General features: G+C 50.4%; 1 protein-coding gene across 1 annotated transcript; it reads left to right on the top strand.

The window, feature by feature from the left end:
- The first annotated feature begins 8,484 nt into the window (after positions 1 to 8,484).
- LOC125511349 (respiratory burst oxidase homolog protein B) lies at positions 8,485 to 14,762 on the top strand. Its single transcript, XM_048676695.2, has 9 exons — positions 8,485 to 9,231; positions 9,332 to 9,488; positions 9,633 to 9,681; positions 10,027 to 10,140; positions 10,299 to 11,117; positions 11,227 to 11,438; positions 11,555 to 11,737; positions 12,660 to 13,171; positions 14,433 to 14,762. Exons 1-9 carry the CDS (start codon positions 8,628 to 8,630, stop codon positions 14,540 to 14,542), a joined length of 2,760 nt encoding a protein of 919 aa, XP_048532652.1. The 5' UTR covers positions 8,485 to 8,627; the 3' UTR covers positions 14,543 to 14,762.
- The last annotated feature ends 996 nt before the right edge of the window (positions 14,763 to 15,758 follow it).

Here is a 15,758-nt window from a genome sequence, read left to right as displayed (position 1 = left end):
CACCTCACGGATGGCGGCTTTGGATGACTATTTGGATGACGATGTCGATGACGTGGAGGAACCGGAACCGGAGCGGGAGTGTGTTCCTCTTCCTAGGAAGGTGAAGAAGTTAGCCAGCAAGAGGGGGGGAGCAGCCAAAAAGCGCTCAAGGAACTAGCTCTTCTTAGGAACCAGCCATAGTCCTTTATTTGTAATGTCGGCGAACTTGGAGTTGTTATGTCGGTGAACTTGGAGTTGTGGTAGCTCTATGTTGTACTTGATCCTCTTTGTATGTCTTAGTTATGTTGAACTTGGAGTTGACGTCTTAGCAATGTTGAACTTGATCCTCTATGTTGCACTTGTTGTCTTAATAATGTTCAAACTGTGACTATTCTTGTTGTCTTAGCAAAGTTTCTGACTGCTTATTCTAGGAAATGTTGCAATGTACCTGATAATGACCAAGTTTACAAGCTACAGCCGCTGCAGCGCCTAGCACCGAGGCGTCACACTGTACAGTGCAACGCCTAGCACCGAGGCGCCACACTGTACACTGCTGCAGCCGCTGCAGCGCCTAGCACCGAGGCGCCACACTGTACACTGCAGCGCCTAGCTTCGAGGCGCCACATTGTACAGTGCAATGCCCCAGAGCTAGGCGTTGCACCTGTACTTAGCAAATTTTTTGGCACATGCACACATATTCCGATGAGGAGAGATAGTAGTTCACGACACATAGCAAGCAAAGCACTGTGACACATAGTAGTTCACAATACATAGTACTTCACGACACATAGTAGATCACAACCAAATCGAGGAGGACAGATAGTAGTTCATGACACATAGTAGTTCACAACCAAATCGAGGAGGAGAGATAGTAGTTCATGACACATAGTAGTTCACAACCAAATCGAGGAGGAGAGATAGTAGTTCATGACACATAGTAGTTCACAACCAAATCGAAGAGCATAGTTTAGAGGATAACACGATTATCGTCCACAAGCAAGTTGAAGATGACATAGCTCTATTGCGTAGAGCAAGGCCCCTTTCCCTTGTTCTTCTTCCTCTCTTCTTCCTCTTCCTCCTCCCTTTTCCTTATGAGGTGGGCCTCCTTAACCACCCTCTCCACAAATATCTTATCCTCCCTCTCTTTTTTTTCAGCTGCAATTGCCCAAAGCTTCATAGTTCCTTCTTCAAAATCCTTTTGACGCTTCTTCTGTGCCTCCTCACATTTAGTCACCAATGCTTGCTCCCTAGCGCGCATCGCATTTGACGCTCTCTCTTTTGCCTTCCTCTTCTCCTCAAGCTCCTCTTCCTTCTTCTTCTTTAGCTTGGCTGCATCCTCCTCTCTAAGCTTCTTCACAGCCTTCTCCCACCATCCCGCCATCTCATCTTCGCCATCCTCCTTCATTGTTGGTTTGTTGGGTTGGGAAGCCGCCATACCTACAATGAGTGAAACATAATGGTTAGTAAAGACAATACAAACAAATGGAAGCACATGTAAAATAAGAACATATGAAAAAGAAAAACATATGGAAAACAAGAACATTTGAAACATTATAGTTAGTGAGCAACATACGGAAATGGTCCATCGAGGTATCCAAACATTCCTCTATAATGACCTTGCCCTTGTCCATCACCAGGTCCAAATCCATCACCAAGGCCAAGACCATCACCACGGCCAAGACCATCACCACGGCCAACACCACCACCACGAGCTCTACCACCACCACGGCCTAGACTACCACCACCATGGCCTCTTATAAGTCCTAGTTGCCGACCTCTTTGTTGCCTAGATCCTCTTTGACTAACACTTGGTTGGCTTGGCACTTGTTGGCTACCACTTGGTTGGCTTGGCACTTGTTGGCTACCACTAGGTTGGCTCCCACTTGGTTGCCTTGGCACTTGTTGGCTACCACTAGGTTGGCTCCCACTTGGTTGCCTTGGCACTTGTTGGCTACCACGTTGTTGCCTTCGCACTTGTTGGCTACCTCTTGGTTGGCTTGGCACTTGTTGGCTACCACTTGGTTGGCTCCCTTGTGTAGCTCCTTGTTGGCTAGTGCTTGCATCATTTTTCTTGGACCTTTTCCTTGGTTTCGTACATTTTCTTTTGTTGTGGCCATGACCTTTGCATTCCCCACAACGGGAGCTCTCACGAGGCTCTTGAATTGACCGTTTCCCGCTTCGCGGCGGCCACCATGGCCCCATCCGTCCATGTCGCCTCTAAGACGCTTTGTTTTATGTCTACCCCGTTTAACAACCTTCAACTCCGGATCCGGCCATAGTTGAACTCCATGGTACTCCGGCCATTGTGATTGGTCAAAGTATGGGTGAAAGTGGGGAGCCCATGTTTTCTTGACCGTCGTGATTGAGAACTCCAACCCCCTCACGGTGCGTGGGTGATTGATGTCCACATTTCTAACGCGACCGGCGGTATACAAATGTGAGCATGGGAGATGAAGCAACAATGGCCTCCCGCAAGAGCAATCACATTGTGTTAAAGACACCTTGAAAGCCCGACCTCCATGTTGCCGGCCATCGTTTGTGGTTCCTCCTGGCTCTTTCACTTCATACTTCCACTCTTCGTTGTCATATAATATAGCTTCTTCTGAGTCCGCCTTTCGTGATTGAAATTCTAACCATTCATCAACCTTGGGTGGGAACTTGTACTTGTACTTGCGCGGGTTCTCACCCGCTATCTGTGCATTAGTTTCCATTGAGTACTTTAGAAAGTACGCATTCATCTTGTCAAATGTGTATTGAACTATTGCCGTCACGGGTAATCCACGTGCACCTTTGAGCACCCTATTGAAGCATTCAGCCATATTGCTTGTCATTTGACCGTATCTTCGGCCATCTTCATCAAAAGCACGTGCCCACTTGTTCCGGTGTTGAATGTGCCTATTCATAAAGTCTTCACCCCCGTGATCAAGTTTTTTGTGTGCGAACAATTTGTTCAACAAAGTGGCGAACCGCTTCTCGGAGAAAGCAAGACAACAATCTTGAAGATCATCGGCCAACTCCTTAAGGCCACATGCCCTATAGAAGTTCGAACAAAAGTGCCTCATGCACCATCGATGGTGCAACAGAGCATGCCCGGGAATGTCAACCTCCACCGCGTTAAGAATTCCTGCATGCTGATCCGATATGACACAAATTTCCCTTTGAGCGGGTAACACCTTCGTCCTCAAAAGACGCATAAACCACTCCCAGTTGTCATTGTTCTCCGCCTCAACCAAAGCAAATGCCAATGGCAACACCCGGTTATTGGCATCACTTGCTATCGCAACCAACAAGGTGCCCTTGTATTGTCCGGTTAAGAACGTGCCATCAATGGCGATGACCGGCCTACAGTGTTCGAAAGCCCTCACGCATTGCTCGAACGCCCAAAATGCACGGCCAAATACTCGGACTTTCTTTCCTTCATAAACCGTTGTTTGGTGCCCATGAGGCTCGACAACATGAACCATGCCCGGGTTTGTGGCGGCCATGGCTAACAACAACCTAGGGATTCGGTTGTATGCTTCCTCCCAAGTACCATACAACATCTTAAATGCAGCTTGCTTCTCCTTCCATGCCTTGCCGTACTTCACCTTGTAATGAAAGATGGCTTTCACAAGGTCAATGACATGTTGGACGCTCATTGTTGGAAGTATGGATATTGAGTTGGAGAGCCTGTAAGCGTTGCCATCCACCCTTTTGCCTCGGCACATGTGAGTTGGCACACAACTCACTACGTGCCAAGCGGGACCTCCTTTCCATGGTCTTGCACGCACAATCCACGGACATATTTCATCTTCACATGCACATGCAACCGTGTAGCGCACATTGACGTCCGAATGCACCACCTTGTGTGGACGATAATGCGTAACCGAGTAGTTGTCGAGCCACATCTTCAATTCCAAGAAGGTTTCGAACTTACATCCTTTAGCAATCCGGCTCTTGTCGTCTCCCAAATCACGGTGAGAGCTTGGCCTAACCCCAAGAGATATAGATTTGCCACCATCCACAACGGCTTCATCTGCGAGACTAACATCCTTGAACAATGGTGTCTTGTGATCCCGACTGAATACCTTCTCGAAAGTTTCGGCCTCCTTCACCGTGAACCCCTCCTCATCAACTTGTTCCTCGGGACCTTCGTCATCCGAATCCGATGCATATGCACGGGAAAAAGGGATGAATGGTCCATTGTCTCTTGCAAATGATATTTGTCAAGATCACCCACATTGTTGTCATGGAGATCAACTTCATTGTCATCGTCCGCATACTCATCATTGTCCTCTTGCAAAGCTTCATCTTCGTTGTTTGTAAACGGGCTCAATGTTGGCCTCACTTCTTGGGTCAAAAGAGGTTCAACAATTTCATCTCGCTTCAAGGGTGGGGGGCTACTAGCAACCAAAGGGGAGGGTTTCCGGTTCAAGTCCAAATGCAAATTTGAATCAACCTTCTTCGTTGCAAATAACTCAAGAGCCTTGTCAAGTGAATCGGCCACCATTTCCTTGTATGCAACCCAACGTTGCTCCGAGTTGATACGCATTGTCTTCCAACGGATGTGCATTCCAAAACCTACATTAGGCCTTCCCTCCAACTCAACGATATCACTAGGGTCCATCCAATTCAAATCTTTCCTCACTTGTTGCAAGAGCTCCGCATAGCTAGGACTACTATCAAACACCATATCTAGCTTATCCGGATCCGGTTCAATATTGCCTTTCAAGAAGGCGTCTTTGTCCCCATGATGAACAAACACACATGTTCTTCCCATCCCTATAAGCATTCAAACAACACAACGTAACATTGCTTCCATGAGTACTAATTTAAGGATTAACACGGAATACAAACCCTAATATATATATATATATATATATATATATATATATATATCAAACAACAACCCTAACATAACCCTAACTCTAACCATAACCCTAGCACCAACATAAGAACACCCATAAGAATAACCCTAACATACTAACAAAGCCTAATCATAGGAAATTGGCAAACAAAGATCTCACATCTCCATGCAAATCTCTAGATCCAAACAAAACTAGGGTTTCCCCAAACTAGCATTACTTGGATCAAAACAAGGGGATCGGAGAAGATTACCTTGAGGGAGGGTATGACTTCGAAATCCACAGACAAATTCTTCAAATTTGCAAGTTTTGGGAGAGGATTTGAGAGGGGGAGAGAGTGGGAGAGGGGGCAAAGCTCGGGTTGGGGTGTGTGGGGTGGGGGGAGTGGGGGAGGGGGGCCAAGCCGCTGGATAAGTCACAGTGCAGCGCCTACGGGCCGGGCGCTGCACATTACATGTGTGGCGCCTAGCCCGGAGGCGCTGCACTACTGGGTGCGGGCCCAAGGGCTGCCACGGTGGACAGGCGTGCAACGCCCCAGAGCTGGGCGTTGCACCGTAGGGTGTGGCGCCTGCGTGGCGGGCGCTACACAAAAGGGTCAGTGCTGTGAAATAGTTTTGCGGGCAGTTCATTCCGTGAATTGATTTCGTCCCAAGGTCAAAATTGTCAAATTTGCCTCCAGGTTCCCTCTGCACCCAACGAGGCTTTTGTAACTTTGTTCATACTGGTGGAGTGGTGGTGGATAGCCTTGGTGTTGCCAGTGGCCATGTGGTGCTTGCTTACTCTTCTTTCGCTTCTTCCGTCATCGATTACGCCCATGCCGCAGGTGGCGCCGTCCTTGTATCCCTCTGACGGGGAAGTTGTGGCGTTTGGTGGGATCCCTGTGAAAGTGCCCTTGTGCTCCCAGGTGAAAATGCACCTGGATGATGACCTTAGAGGGCTTTCGATCCCCTATATTCAGAGTGTGTGTAAGAGTATCTACAGCCGAACTTTGCAAATCCGGGTCATCAAACGTTCGTGAACATGTCTGGGTGTGTCCGCGAAACCTTAATGTTGAAACCTTAATCCGGGTCATCACACCTTAAATTTTCTTTGCTGCATCCGAATACCTCATGTTGAAACCTTACAACAATAAAATCCTACATAGTTCAACTCATACTACTCTATTCATCATAGGAGATGTTCATTATCTTCGTGCCAGGCTTCAGGTACATGGACGACAGCGCAGTTCCGGCTCTTGTGGCTGCCCCGCGTCGACCTCTGCCTCCATCTTCTCGTCGAGTTTGGCGTGTCGGGCGCCGCCGTTCCTGTCGGATGAACTGGCGGTTGGCCTTCACATATGCCTCATCTTGGATGAACTCCAGGATGCCCTGCTGCTCCGCCGTCTCGCCCGTTTGGGCGACCGCGAACTCGGCCTCCGCGTCCTCCATGTTGAATCCCGGAGCCGGCGTCAGCTCCTCCTCCGGCTGCTCCGTCTCGTCCACCTTTGCATCCGCCATCTCCATCGGAGCTGGCTGCTGCCCCTCTTTCTCCTCCTCCTCTGGCCCCGACAAGTGCAGAGGCAGGCCGGTAGCGATGCAGGCGACGCGCCTCGCCCGGGTCTCCTCCTCAATCTGATCCGACGCTCCGACGTGAGCATAACATATGTGGTCTTCTTTTGCCGAGCCATGGCATAGCGGGAGGGCGTGGGAAGAGCGGCTGAGAGAGAGAGAGAGAGAGGATGGGCTCTGGCTGGCGGCGTAGAGAGGAAGGAGGTGGAGGTGGCTAGGGTTGGGGGCCGCCTGGCAAATTTGGCCTCGGACGACTAGCCGGAGCGGTGTCACGCGGCGTTCACACCTCTATGGGAGGAGGCGTCCGTCGGACTGCCGGGTTTTCAGGCGATTCCGTGTGGGACCCCATCGTCAGTCCGACGTACCGGACACGCCCGGGCCCCCCATATCCGCCTCAGATTTGGGCTGGATATGAGGGGTGACGGTCAGGCCTGACGTTTGAGGCCTATTTGAGGAGCCCGTCTGGGTCACTTTTTTTATGACTGGTCACTGACCGGACCATCCGTCCGGGCGTTCGACACAGGTTTGGGGCGCCTAGTTGTAGATGCTCTAAGGTCCTGAACCCAGAAGATGTATGATTCCCAAAAATTCATATGAATATTCCGGAGAAATCTAACAAGTTCAAAGTACCTCGCAAGTGCACGAAGAAGGGGTTTGACCTTTTTCTGTGGTGCGATGTAGTTCGCATCCAATGTTCTCAAAGAAATTTCATGACGGGTGAAAGAAAATATTTGAAATAGCGGACGTTTTCGGGGCTTGGCTAAATGACAATTTCTTTTAGACAATTCTAGGTAACAGAATTTAGATTCCATCGCTCTAATGGAGGCGAGCGTCGAAATTTTGTGGCACCATCGTTCCTGTAGCGGTCTAGATTTTGCTTCGTCGACAAGACAATCGAGGAGTTGAAAAGGTTGTTGGACGTAAGATGCAGTTGTCGAGCAACAAGTATCTGTCTAGGGCCTTCATTAGTGTCGTCCATGCTCTACTCTATGTCGACAAAGTATGCGTAGTTGATTGATACGTACCCACACATCAAGACATGGGAGGAGGTGCAGCTGACGAGGCCGTTTATGAAGAAGGTGATGGTCGGCAATCCAACATGCTTGCTGGTTTTCGATTCGTAGCGGAAACGATAGAGCCATCCAAGATCCAAAACCTCAATGTTCATGTAATACGATTATTAGGAGTTGTTAAAAAAAATACTTATTCATAGTGCACTTTCGTGATCATGTTTACATGCTTTTATCGCTCAATCACTCGTCCTCATGGTTGTCATTGTCGATGTAGTTGGATCTCTCCCTTCACCCACGGTAAAATTGTTGGTGCGATGGAATTCCGTCGGTCGTCCAACTGGCCACCCATGGAAGCACTTCCGCGCTCGGAATTCGGGCGTTCTAAACCAATTTCAACACGGGCGTTGAAATTTAATGGGTGGATCCATCCCAAACCATTGGCGTGGCATAATCCGTGACGTTTCTGAAAACAGAGTTTGATCATCCCCACCCCATGCATGTGTGTTCCCATGTCTATCCTCACTCGTTGTTGCGAAATTGCTTCTTCTCTGTCATATCTTACTTCCCGGTCAACAGATCTGTTGACGCAGATTCGTTTATTCCCGTGCGAATTTGATCATTTACTTTTAACCTATAACAGATTTCAATAACTTATACTGTATTAGAGTATGATGACTCCGTCATCATCGACGAGGTCATTGGATCACTCTTCGCCACAGGCACAGGCACAGGCACAGCCAGAGCGGATCATGTTTACTTTCCTGTCAACTGTGTTGACCCAGACTCGTGTGCGAATTGGGGAGCCGCCTGTTGACCGCTGCTCATTGCGGTCCAATCCCGCAGCACACCTACCCTGTCTGTCTGGTCTTCTCCACGCGTACGCGCCACCAACCCCACCTCACGCCGCTAATAAAACCAATCACTTCGTCTGCATTAACAAGAGGCAGCACCCATAAAAGCAACAAGGAAGAGGCGAGGAAGGAGCGCGCACCCCATTTTTCCCAAGAATCACCAATCAACCAATCGAGAAAAGAAAAAGGAGAAAAGACGACGGCCGGCCGCGCCGCACGACTAGTCGAATACAAATACTCCGTCTCTCCCTTCCTTCCTGTGTCATCAGTCATCACCTCACCACCAGACCAGACCAGACGCGTCCAACTCTTCCCTCATCCACGACCGTCTACGCCTCCTATCCAACCAGTTCCTCCACCGGCCGCGAGCCAGGACCGGCGGCCGGGGCGGCCATGCATAACCGGGCGGGCGGCGGGGGCGGGGCGGCGGGGGAGATCGTGGAGGCGGGCGAGAGGATCGTGCCGCACAGCGGGCCCCTGGGCGCCAAGCGCTCCGCCATGCGCAAGAGCGCGCGCTTCGCCGAGTCCGTGTCCGCGCCCCTCACGGCGCCGCACGGGGCGCCGGCGCCGCGGGCCAGGAACGACGGCGGCGGCGACGACGACGACGACTACGTGGAGATCACCCTGGACGTGCGGGACGACTCGGTGGCGGTGCACAGCGTGAAGCCGGCGGCGGGCGGCGAGGACTCGGACGTGAAGCTGCTGGCGCAGACGCTGGAGAAGCGCTCCTCCTCCTACGGCCAGGGCGTGCTCCGCACCGCCTCCACGCGGATCAAGCAGGTCTCGCAGGAGCTGCGGCGCCTCGCCTCCGTCAACCGCCGGGGAGCCGGCCCCGGCCGCGTCGACAAGTCCAAGTCCGCCGCGGCCCACGCGCTCAAGGGCCTCAAGTTCATCAGCCGCACCGACGGCTCCGCCGGCTGGCCCGCCGTCGAGAAGCGCTTCGACGACCTCGCCGAGAACGGCCTCCTCCACCGCTCCAAGTTCGGCAAGTGCATCGGTAATCACCGCGCCCACAACTGCTTCCTCTCGCATCAATCAAAATTATGCTACTCCTTGTTCGTTCATGGTCGATTAATTACTGTCGAAATTTTTCGCAGGGATGAAGGAGCTGGCGTTCGCCGGCGAGCTGTTCGACGCGCTGGCGAGGCGGCGGAACATCACCGGGGACAGCATCAGCAAGGCGGAGCTGCTCGAGTTCTGGGACCAGATCTCCGACACCAGCTTCGACAGCCGCCTGCAGACCTTCTTCGACATGTACGCATTTATTACCAGCAAATTTCACTGATTAATCCCACGAGTACTTACTACCACTCATTAATAAGAACTATACTTGATTATCATTCCGACTAAATGAACCATCAATCCACGAACTAACGCAACCAATTAATCAACCAACAGGGTCGACAAGGACGCTGACGGCAGGATCACCGAGGAGGAGGTCAAAGAGGTTAGTCAGATCCATTCCCACCACTCTCAATTTCACTGCTCCGTTGACGATCAAAGAGAGAGCTTCTGGCTGCCATGACCGATTTTTCGACGATCAGTGACTGTCCTTGAATACTAGTACTTGCGACTTTCTCCTTTGCCTGATTGCCATTGCACGTCGGCGTCGATGTCATCCACCACCACACGTTATGCTGACCTCGACATGTCCTTGTCCTGCAAGCTCCCACTGGCCGGCCGAACCTGCCAAATATTTCTTTCGTGATCTCGAATATAATCGTGTAACGAGCAATTGATATCCGGCGATTGACCTTGTAACTGACGGTTATTCTGGTAATCTGTCGTGCAGATCATCACGCTGAGCGCGGCGGCCAACAACCTGAAGAAGGTCTCGGAGCAGTCGGAGGAGTACGCCCGGCTCATCATGGAGGAGCTCGACCCCAACAACCTCGGCTACATCGAGGTAATTAAACATTGGCAATGCCGTGCTTCTCTTGTTTAATGGCATGCATGATTCGTAGTACTAGTAGTATGTGCAAGATTGGTCGGCTGCTCTGTTTTGCTGCAAACGGTGTTGCATGAAACTAATTAGAATGTTGTCAATGAATCAATTTGCTGCAGCTGTACAATCTGGAGATGCTGCTGCTGCAGGCGCCGAGCCAGTCGATGGGGATCGGGACGACCAACAGCCGCAACCTGAGCCAGATGCTGAGCCAGCACCTCCGGCCCACGGCGGAGCCCAACCCGCTCCGGCGGTGGTACCGCCGCGCCAGCTACTTCCTGGAGGACAACTGGCGGCGCTGCTGGGTGATCCTGCTGTGGCTCTCCATCTGCGGGGGCCTCTTCACCTGGAAGTTCATGCAGTACCGGGAGCGCGCCGTGTTCAAGGTGATGGGCTACTGCGTGTGCGTGGCCAAGGGCGGCGCCGAGACGCTCAAGTTCAACATGGCGCTCATCCTGCTCCCCGTGTGCCGCAACACCATCACGTGGTTCCGCAACCGCACCGCCGCGGGGCGGTTCGTGCCGTTCGACGACAACATCAACTTCCACAAGGTGATCGCGGCGGGGATCTCGGTCGGCGCCGGGCTGCACATCATCTCCCATTTGACGTGCGACTTCCCGCGCCTGCTGCACGCCACCGAGGAGGAGTACGAGCCCATGAAGCCCTTCTTCGGCAAGGAACAGCCGCCCAACTACTGGTGGTTCGTCAAGGGCACGGAGGGGTGGACGGGGCTGGTGATGCTGCTGCTCATGGCCATCGCCTTCACGCTCGCCATGCCGTGGTTCCGCCGCGGCAGGCTCAGCCTCCCCAAGCCGCTCAACCGGCTCACCGGGTTCAACGCCTTCTGGTACTCGCACCACCTCTTCGTCGTCGTCTACGCGCTGCTCATCGTCCACGGCCACTTCCTCTACCTCACACACAAGTGGCAAAAGAAGTCGGTACGTATCCATCCATCTTTAGGCCAGTCTCATGCATCAGTGCTCGCTCCACCTTGAACTGTAAAGATGACACCTGCCTGTGAACAAAATGAATGTGATGTTGATGCAGACGTGGATGTACCTGGCGGTGCCGATGGTGATGTACGCGTGCGAGCGGCTGACGCGGGCGCTGCGGTCGAGCGTGCGGCCGGTGAAGATCCTCAAGGTGGCGGTGTACCCCGGCAACGTGCTGTCGCTGCACTTCTCCAAGCCGCAGGGGTTCCGGTACAAGAGCGGGCAATACATCTTCGTCAACTGCGCCGCCGTCTCGCCCTTCCAATGGTACTACTAATTCACTATGTAGCAACTCTAATCATTAGATTATATTAGACCATCATCATGAAGGTACGCACGAACAATTATTAATTAACAAAAAAAATGAATTGATGGACGTGCAGGCACCCGTTCTCCATCACGTCGGCGCCGCAGGACGACTACGTGAGCGTGCACATCCGGACGCTGGGCGACTGGACCCGGGAGCTCAAGAACGTCTTCTCCAAGGTCTGCCGGCCGCCCACGGAGGGCAAGAGCGGCCTGCTCCGGGCCGAGTACGACCGCGACGGCGCCATGTCCAACCCGAGGTACGGCCCCTTGTTTCTTCTGCTCCGTTGAAACGGATTCCGGCCGGAATTTTTGTTCTACGTGCGGTGCGGGTCGGTCCCTTGGCGTGGTCCAATCTGGCCGGCCTCTGCCTCTCCGGTAGTGGTCCGGCGGTAGGTGGTGGTGGATGGCCACGAACGCTTCCACACACACATGTGTCAAAGCATCACTCCGTACGGATTGTTCCAACAAATATAATATACTAGTCAAAACATATGAAATTGAACCTCTGGAAGAAATCTGTACGCACTCTAGTATTATGCGTCTTTGGCACGAGGCGTTATTCGTTAGCCGCCTCCTCTGACTTTTAATTCTTCATTACCTTTTTCTAAAAAAAACGGTCAGAAGAGCTCGGAACAGAGGAGGAAATTTAAATTTTGCACTGACTAACCAAGGACCTAATAACTAATAACATGTAACAATAATAAAACTATGATGCTTCGACTGTTTCTTACTAGTGCGTTAAACATCCACATACAGTCCAGACCGGAGTCAGTGGCAAAGTCTCTGCGTAGGAGTGGAGTTTTGATCTTTGTCATTGTTGTGCATATATAGCAGCCATATTATGGCCGATTCCGTGTCGGCTAGGATATGGCGCAACTGACGGGTGGGTGGACAAGTGACTGGCACATTATCTTGGGGAAAGTGACTGCTAATGCCCTCCCGGTGGAGGTGGAAACACATCCGGCCACTTGTTCAGTGGAGGGTCGCCGGCCATCGGTTGAGGATAGAATAAGAACATTCTCCCTTCCGGTTGTTAAATCATTGCTTAAACATTACTAGTATCTGATATCAATGTGTGTTCCCCATGTGATTGGTGTCTTGATCATGTCAATCAGTCCTAATAAATTAAAATCACTGCAACTTAATGTACTAGTCTTACAAAATGTGATTGTGTTGCAGCTTCCCAAAGGTGCTGATCGACGGGCCGTACGGCGCGCCGGCGCAGGACTACAAGCAATACGACATCGTGTTGCTCGTGGGGCTGGGCATCGGGGCCACGCCCATGATCTCCATCATCAAGGACATCATCAACAACATGAAGCGGCTCGAAGGCGACGTCGAGTCCGGCAACCCCGGGGACGCGAGCACGTCGGCCTCGTCGTTCCGGACCCGGCGCGCCTATTTCTACTGGGTGACGCGGGAGCAAGGCTCCTTCGAGTGGTTCCGCGGCGTCATGGACGAGATAGCTGAGTCGGACAAGAAGAGTGTCATCGAGCTCCATAACTACTGCACTAGTGTCTACGAGGACGGGGACGCCCGGTCCGCGCTCATCGCCATGCTCCAGTCCCTCAACCATGCCAAGAACGGCGTCGACATCGTCTCCGGCACCCGTGTCAAGACCCATTTTGCCCGACCAAACTGGCGCAACGTCTACAAGCGTATCGCCCTCAACCACCGTGAACAGCGTGTCGGTAAGTACCAAACTCTCTTTGTTTCACACGTCCATACTCAAATTGTTGGTACCATAACTAGCTAGCATGCTCGGGAAGTACCATGTTAAGTTTCATGCTTTCTCGGTAGTTTCTTCACACGTGCATGGTCGAAATTTGGTCGAAGAGACCGTGAAAGTCGATATCGATTTGTTTTATGCTTGTACGACTTCTCCTCCCGTGGGTCGCTGTGAGAGGAACTTCCTGGTGCTAGACTGAACCTAAGTGTATAGCGATGGCCTAACTTTCTATGCAAAACCCGGGTTGACAAGGACATGCACGATCCTTGTCAGGATCGAAGGTGTATGTGTTCAACTTGAACTGGCATGGATAGGGAGTAGCCAAGGTTGAACCAACCAATTACTGTTGCTTGCTGATAGCTACACCCAACAGTAAATGCTGAGTACATAAAACCATTCCATTGTAGAACCAAATTTTGGGAGTGGTATGCAAAATGATAGGTATGCCACATGTTAGGTGCCAGCCGATCATTGTTACTTGCTGATGGCTGCAACCACTAAAGAAATTTTGAGCAGTCTAAAGTCTGGATAGAACTATCAATTAATATATGCATGAGGTATCTCAGATTCCTCACCATAAATTAATTAACCTCAGTACCATATACACATAAGATTCTTACAATCCATCGATGAGCTCATGCTCATCTACTCCCTGATGCACAGTAAATTCAAATTGTCCATAAAATTTTGCATGCTTGTAGTGCACTTGAGCATCTTCGGCGTAAAAAAAATCAGTTTTTTTTAAAAAAAATTACTGCTCATGTCGGGTGTAGACAAGCTTGGGTGCCAAAAGTCATCCTCAAATATTCTCCCTTACCTAACTTGGTCATATTAGGCAAGGCATGATCTTAACGCCTCAACCTTTACCGCTAGGATTTAACAGCAAACATAATAGGGTTAGGTAAGAAGGCTATAGGAGTAGCCATATCGTATTTGTGTTGAGGGTGAGGAGAAAGGAGAGGATAGAGAAGAGAAATGGGTTGTAGATAGCATTTGCAGCACCACTGCAGCAGAGTCTCGAGAAACTTCGTGAGAGAATGAGATGTGCTATTAGATTGACTATAGATGACATATCAATGTGATAGAGCGAGCAGCCGGCTCTGTTATTTTTCTTTTCTTGCTCTAAGAATTACATGATCGATCAATCAACATTGTTATATATGCACACACATAGCATTACTTTTCTGAATTAGCATTTACTCTATGATTCTTGGATATCACAGGAGTATTCTACTGCGGTGCACCGGTGCTAACAAAGGAGCTGCGTGACCTTGCGCAAGATTTCTCGAGAAAGACAAACACGAAATTCGAGTTCCACAAGGAGAATTTTTAACTTCTGTAGGCAACCCAGCCACAAGAAGTTGTTCTTTTTGCGGAAAGTGTGTTAATTCAGTACATATTAAGTTCTTATTCCTATGAGTAGAGCGACTAGATCAAAGGAGATATTGAATGTGTTGATTTAGTACATAGCAAGCCTTGTACTTATGAAAAGTAGAGGGACTAGATCAAAGTAGGTATTGGTTGATTATGACAAGTTTGATCAGATTTCGTCAGCTTTTGCCTAGAAGAATAACAATACACTTAAGCAGTGTGGAAGTTGCATGCACAAAATTTGCAACTTTCTTAATCAACATCCATGATCAGTATACAGTCTGACCAATGTTTTAATCAATCTCCGTGCCTAACTGAAGTGCAGTGCGAATTTTGTGCTAATTGTTCTGCAAATCAGCGAGGGAATGTTGGAAGCAGGAATTCCTTCAGGGAGTTCTGTGCTAATTGCTCTGCAAATCAGCGAGCAAATGTTGGAAGCAGGAATCCCTTCAGAGTTCCAACGAAATGCCTGTTTTGCTCTTCCAAATTAGAGCCAAACAGAGTGTTGTGTAACTATGGACGAAGGGCGTATACATTTATGGCTACTTTCGCGTGGTTCCATCGGCCTAACAGTAACTGCAATCTTTTTTTCAAAATAGCAATTATCCTGCATTCATTAAGAAGAAACGAGTTGCTCAGTTAATTAAGAAAAACCAACCAAAAACCAGGTTGCCCGGTTAATTATGAAGAACCGGGTAAAAACCATCACAACCGCTAAGCTGCACAAATAAGATACCCCCCACATACCACTCCAAAGAGGGTCTCGTCGAGATAGCACGCATGCGCCATCGTCATCACTCCTCTCCTAGAGACGTCATCGCCATCCCTAAACTCGGAGCAAACGACTCCGACTTCGTCGTAGACGATCGTCGACTCAACTACATTGTAGAGGCTGAGTAAAGATGAATGAAGATCCGCGCCAAACAGCCACCTGCGACCAAACAACGCAGCTCCGACTTTGACGAAGAACTACTAAGGACAAAACTAGGCATGACTGGTGCCACAGGATATTGCCGAAAGGACCACCTGCAACCAGTCATTGTACACCATAGGACCCCACCGCAACAGCTTCGACTTCATAGCAGCAAACAAATCGAGAACATCCCGCGGACACGCCGGAGAAGAACCGACTACCTCAACCATTGCCACGTCGCCGATATCGCTCCCACCGTCTTTGT

The sequence above is a fragment of the Triticum urartu genome, chromosome 5A, assembly GCF_056163025.1.
Source record: "Triticum urartu cultivar PI428250 chromosome 5A, HENAU_Tu73, whole genome shotgun sequence".
In the NCBI taxonomy this organism is placed as follows: Eukaryota; Viridiplantae; Streptophyta; class Magnoliopsida; order Poales; family Poaceae; genus Triticum; species Triticum urartu.
This window is presented reverse-complemented; position numbering and strand designations above follow the sequence as displayed.

Coding starts and splice junctions, on each gene's coding strand:
- LOC125511349 (XM_048676695.2), top strand. CDS start 8,628: ATGCATAACCGGGCGGGCGGCGGGGGCGGGGCGGCGGGGGAGATCGTG. Junction 9,489..9,632: donor CTGCAGACCTTCTTCGACAT/GTACGCATTTAT, acceptor ATCAACCAACAG/GGTCGACAAGGACGCTGACG. Junction 11,439..11,554: donor GCCGTCTCGCCCTTCCAATG/GTACTACTAATT, acceptor ATGGACGTGCAG/GCACCCGTTCTCCATCACGT.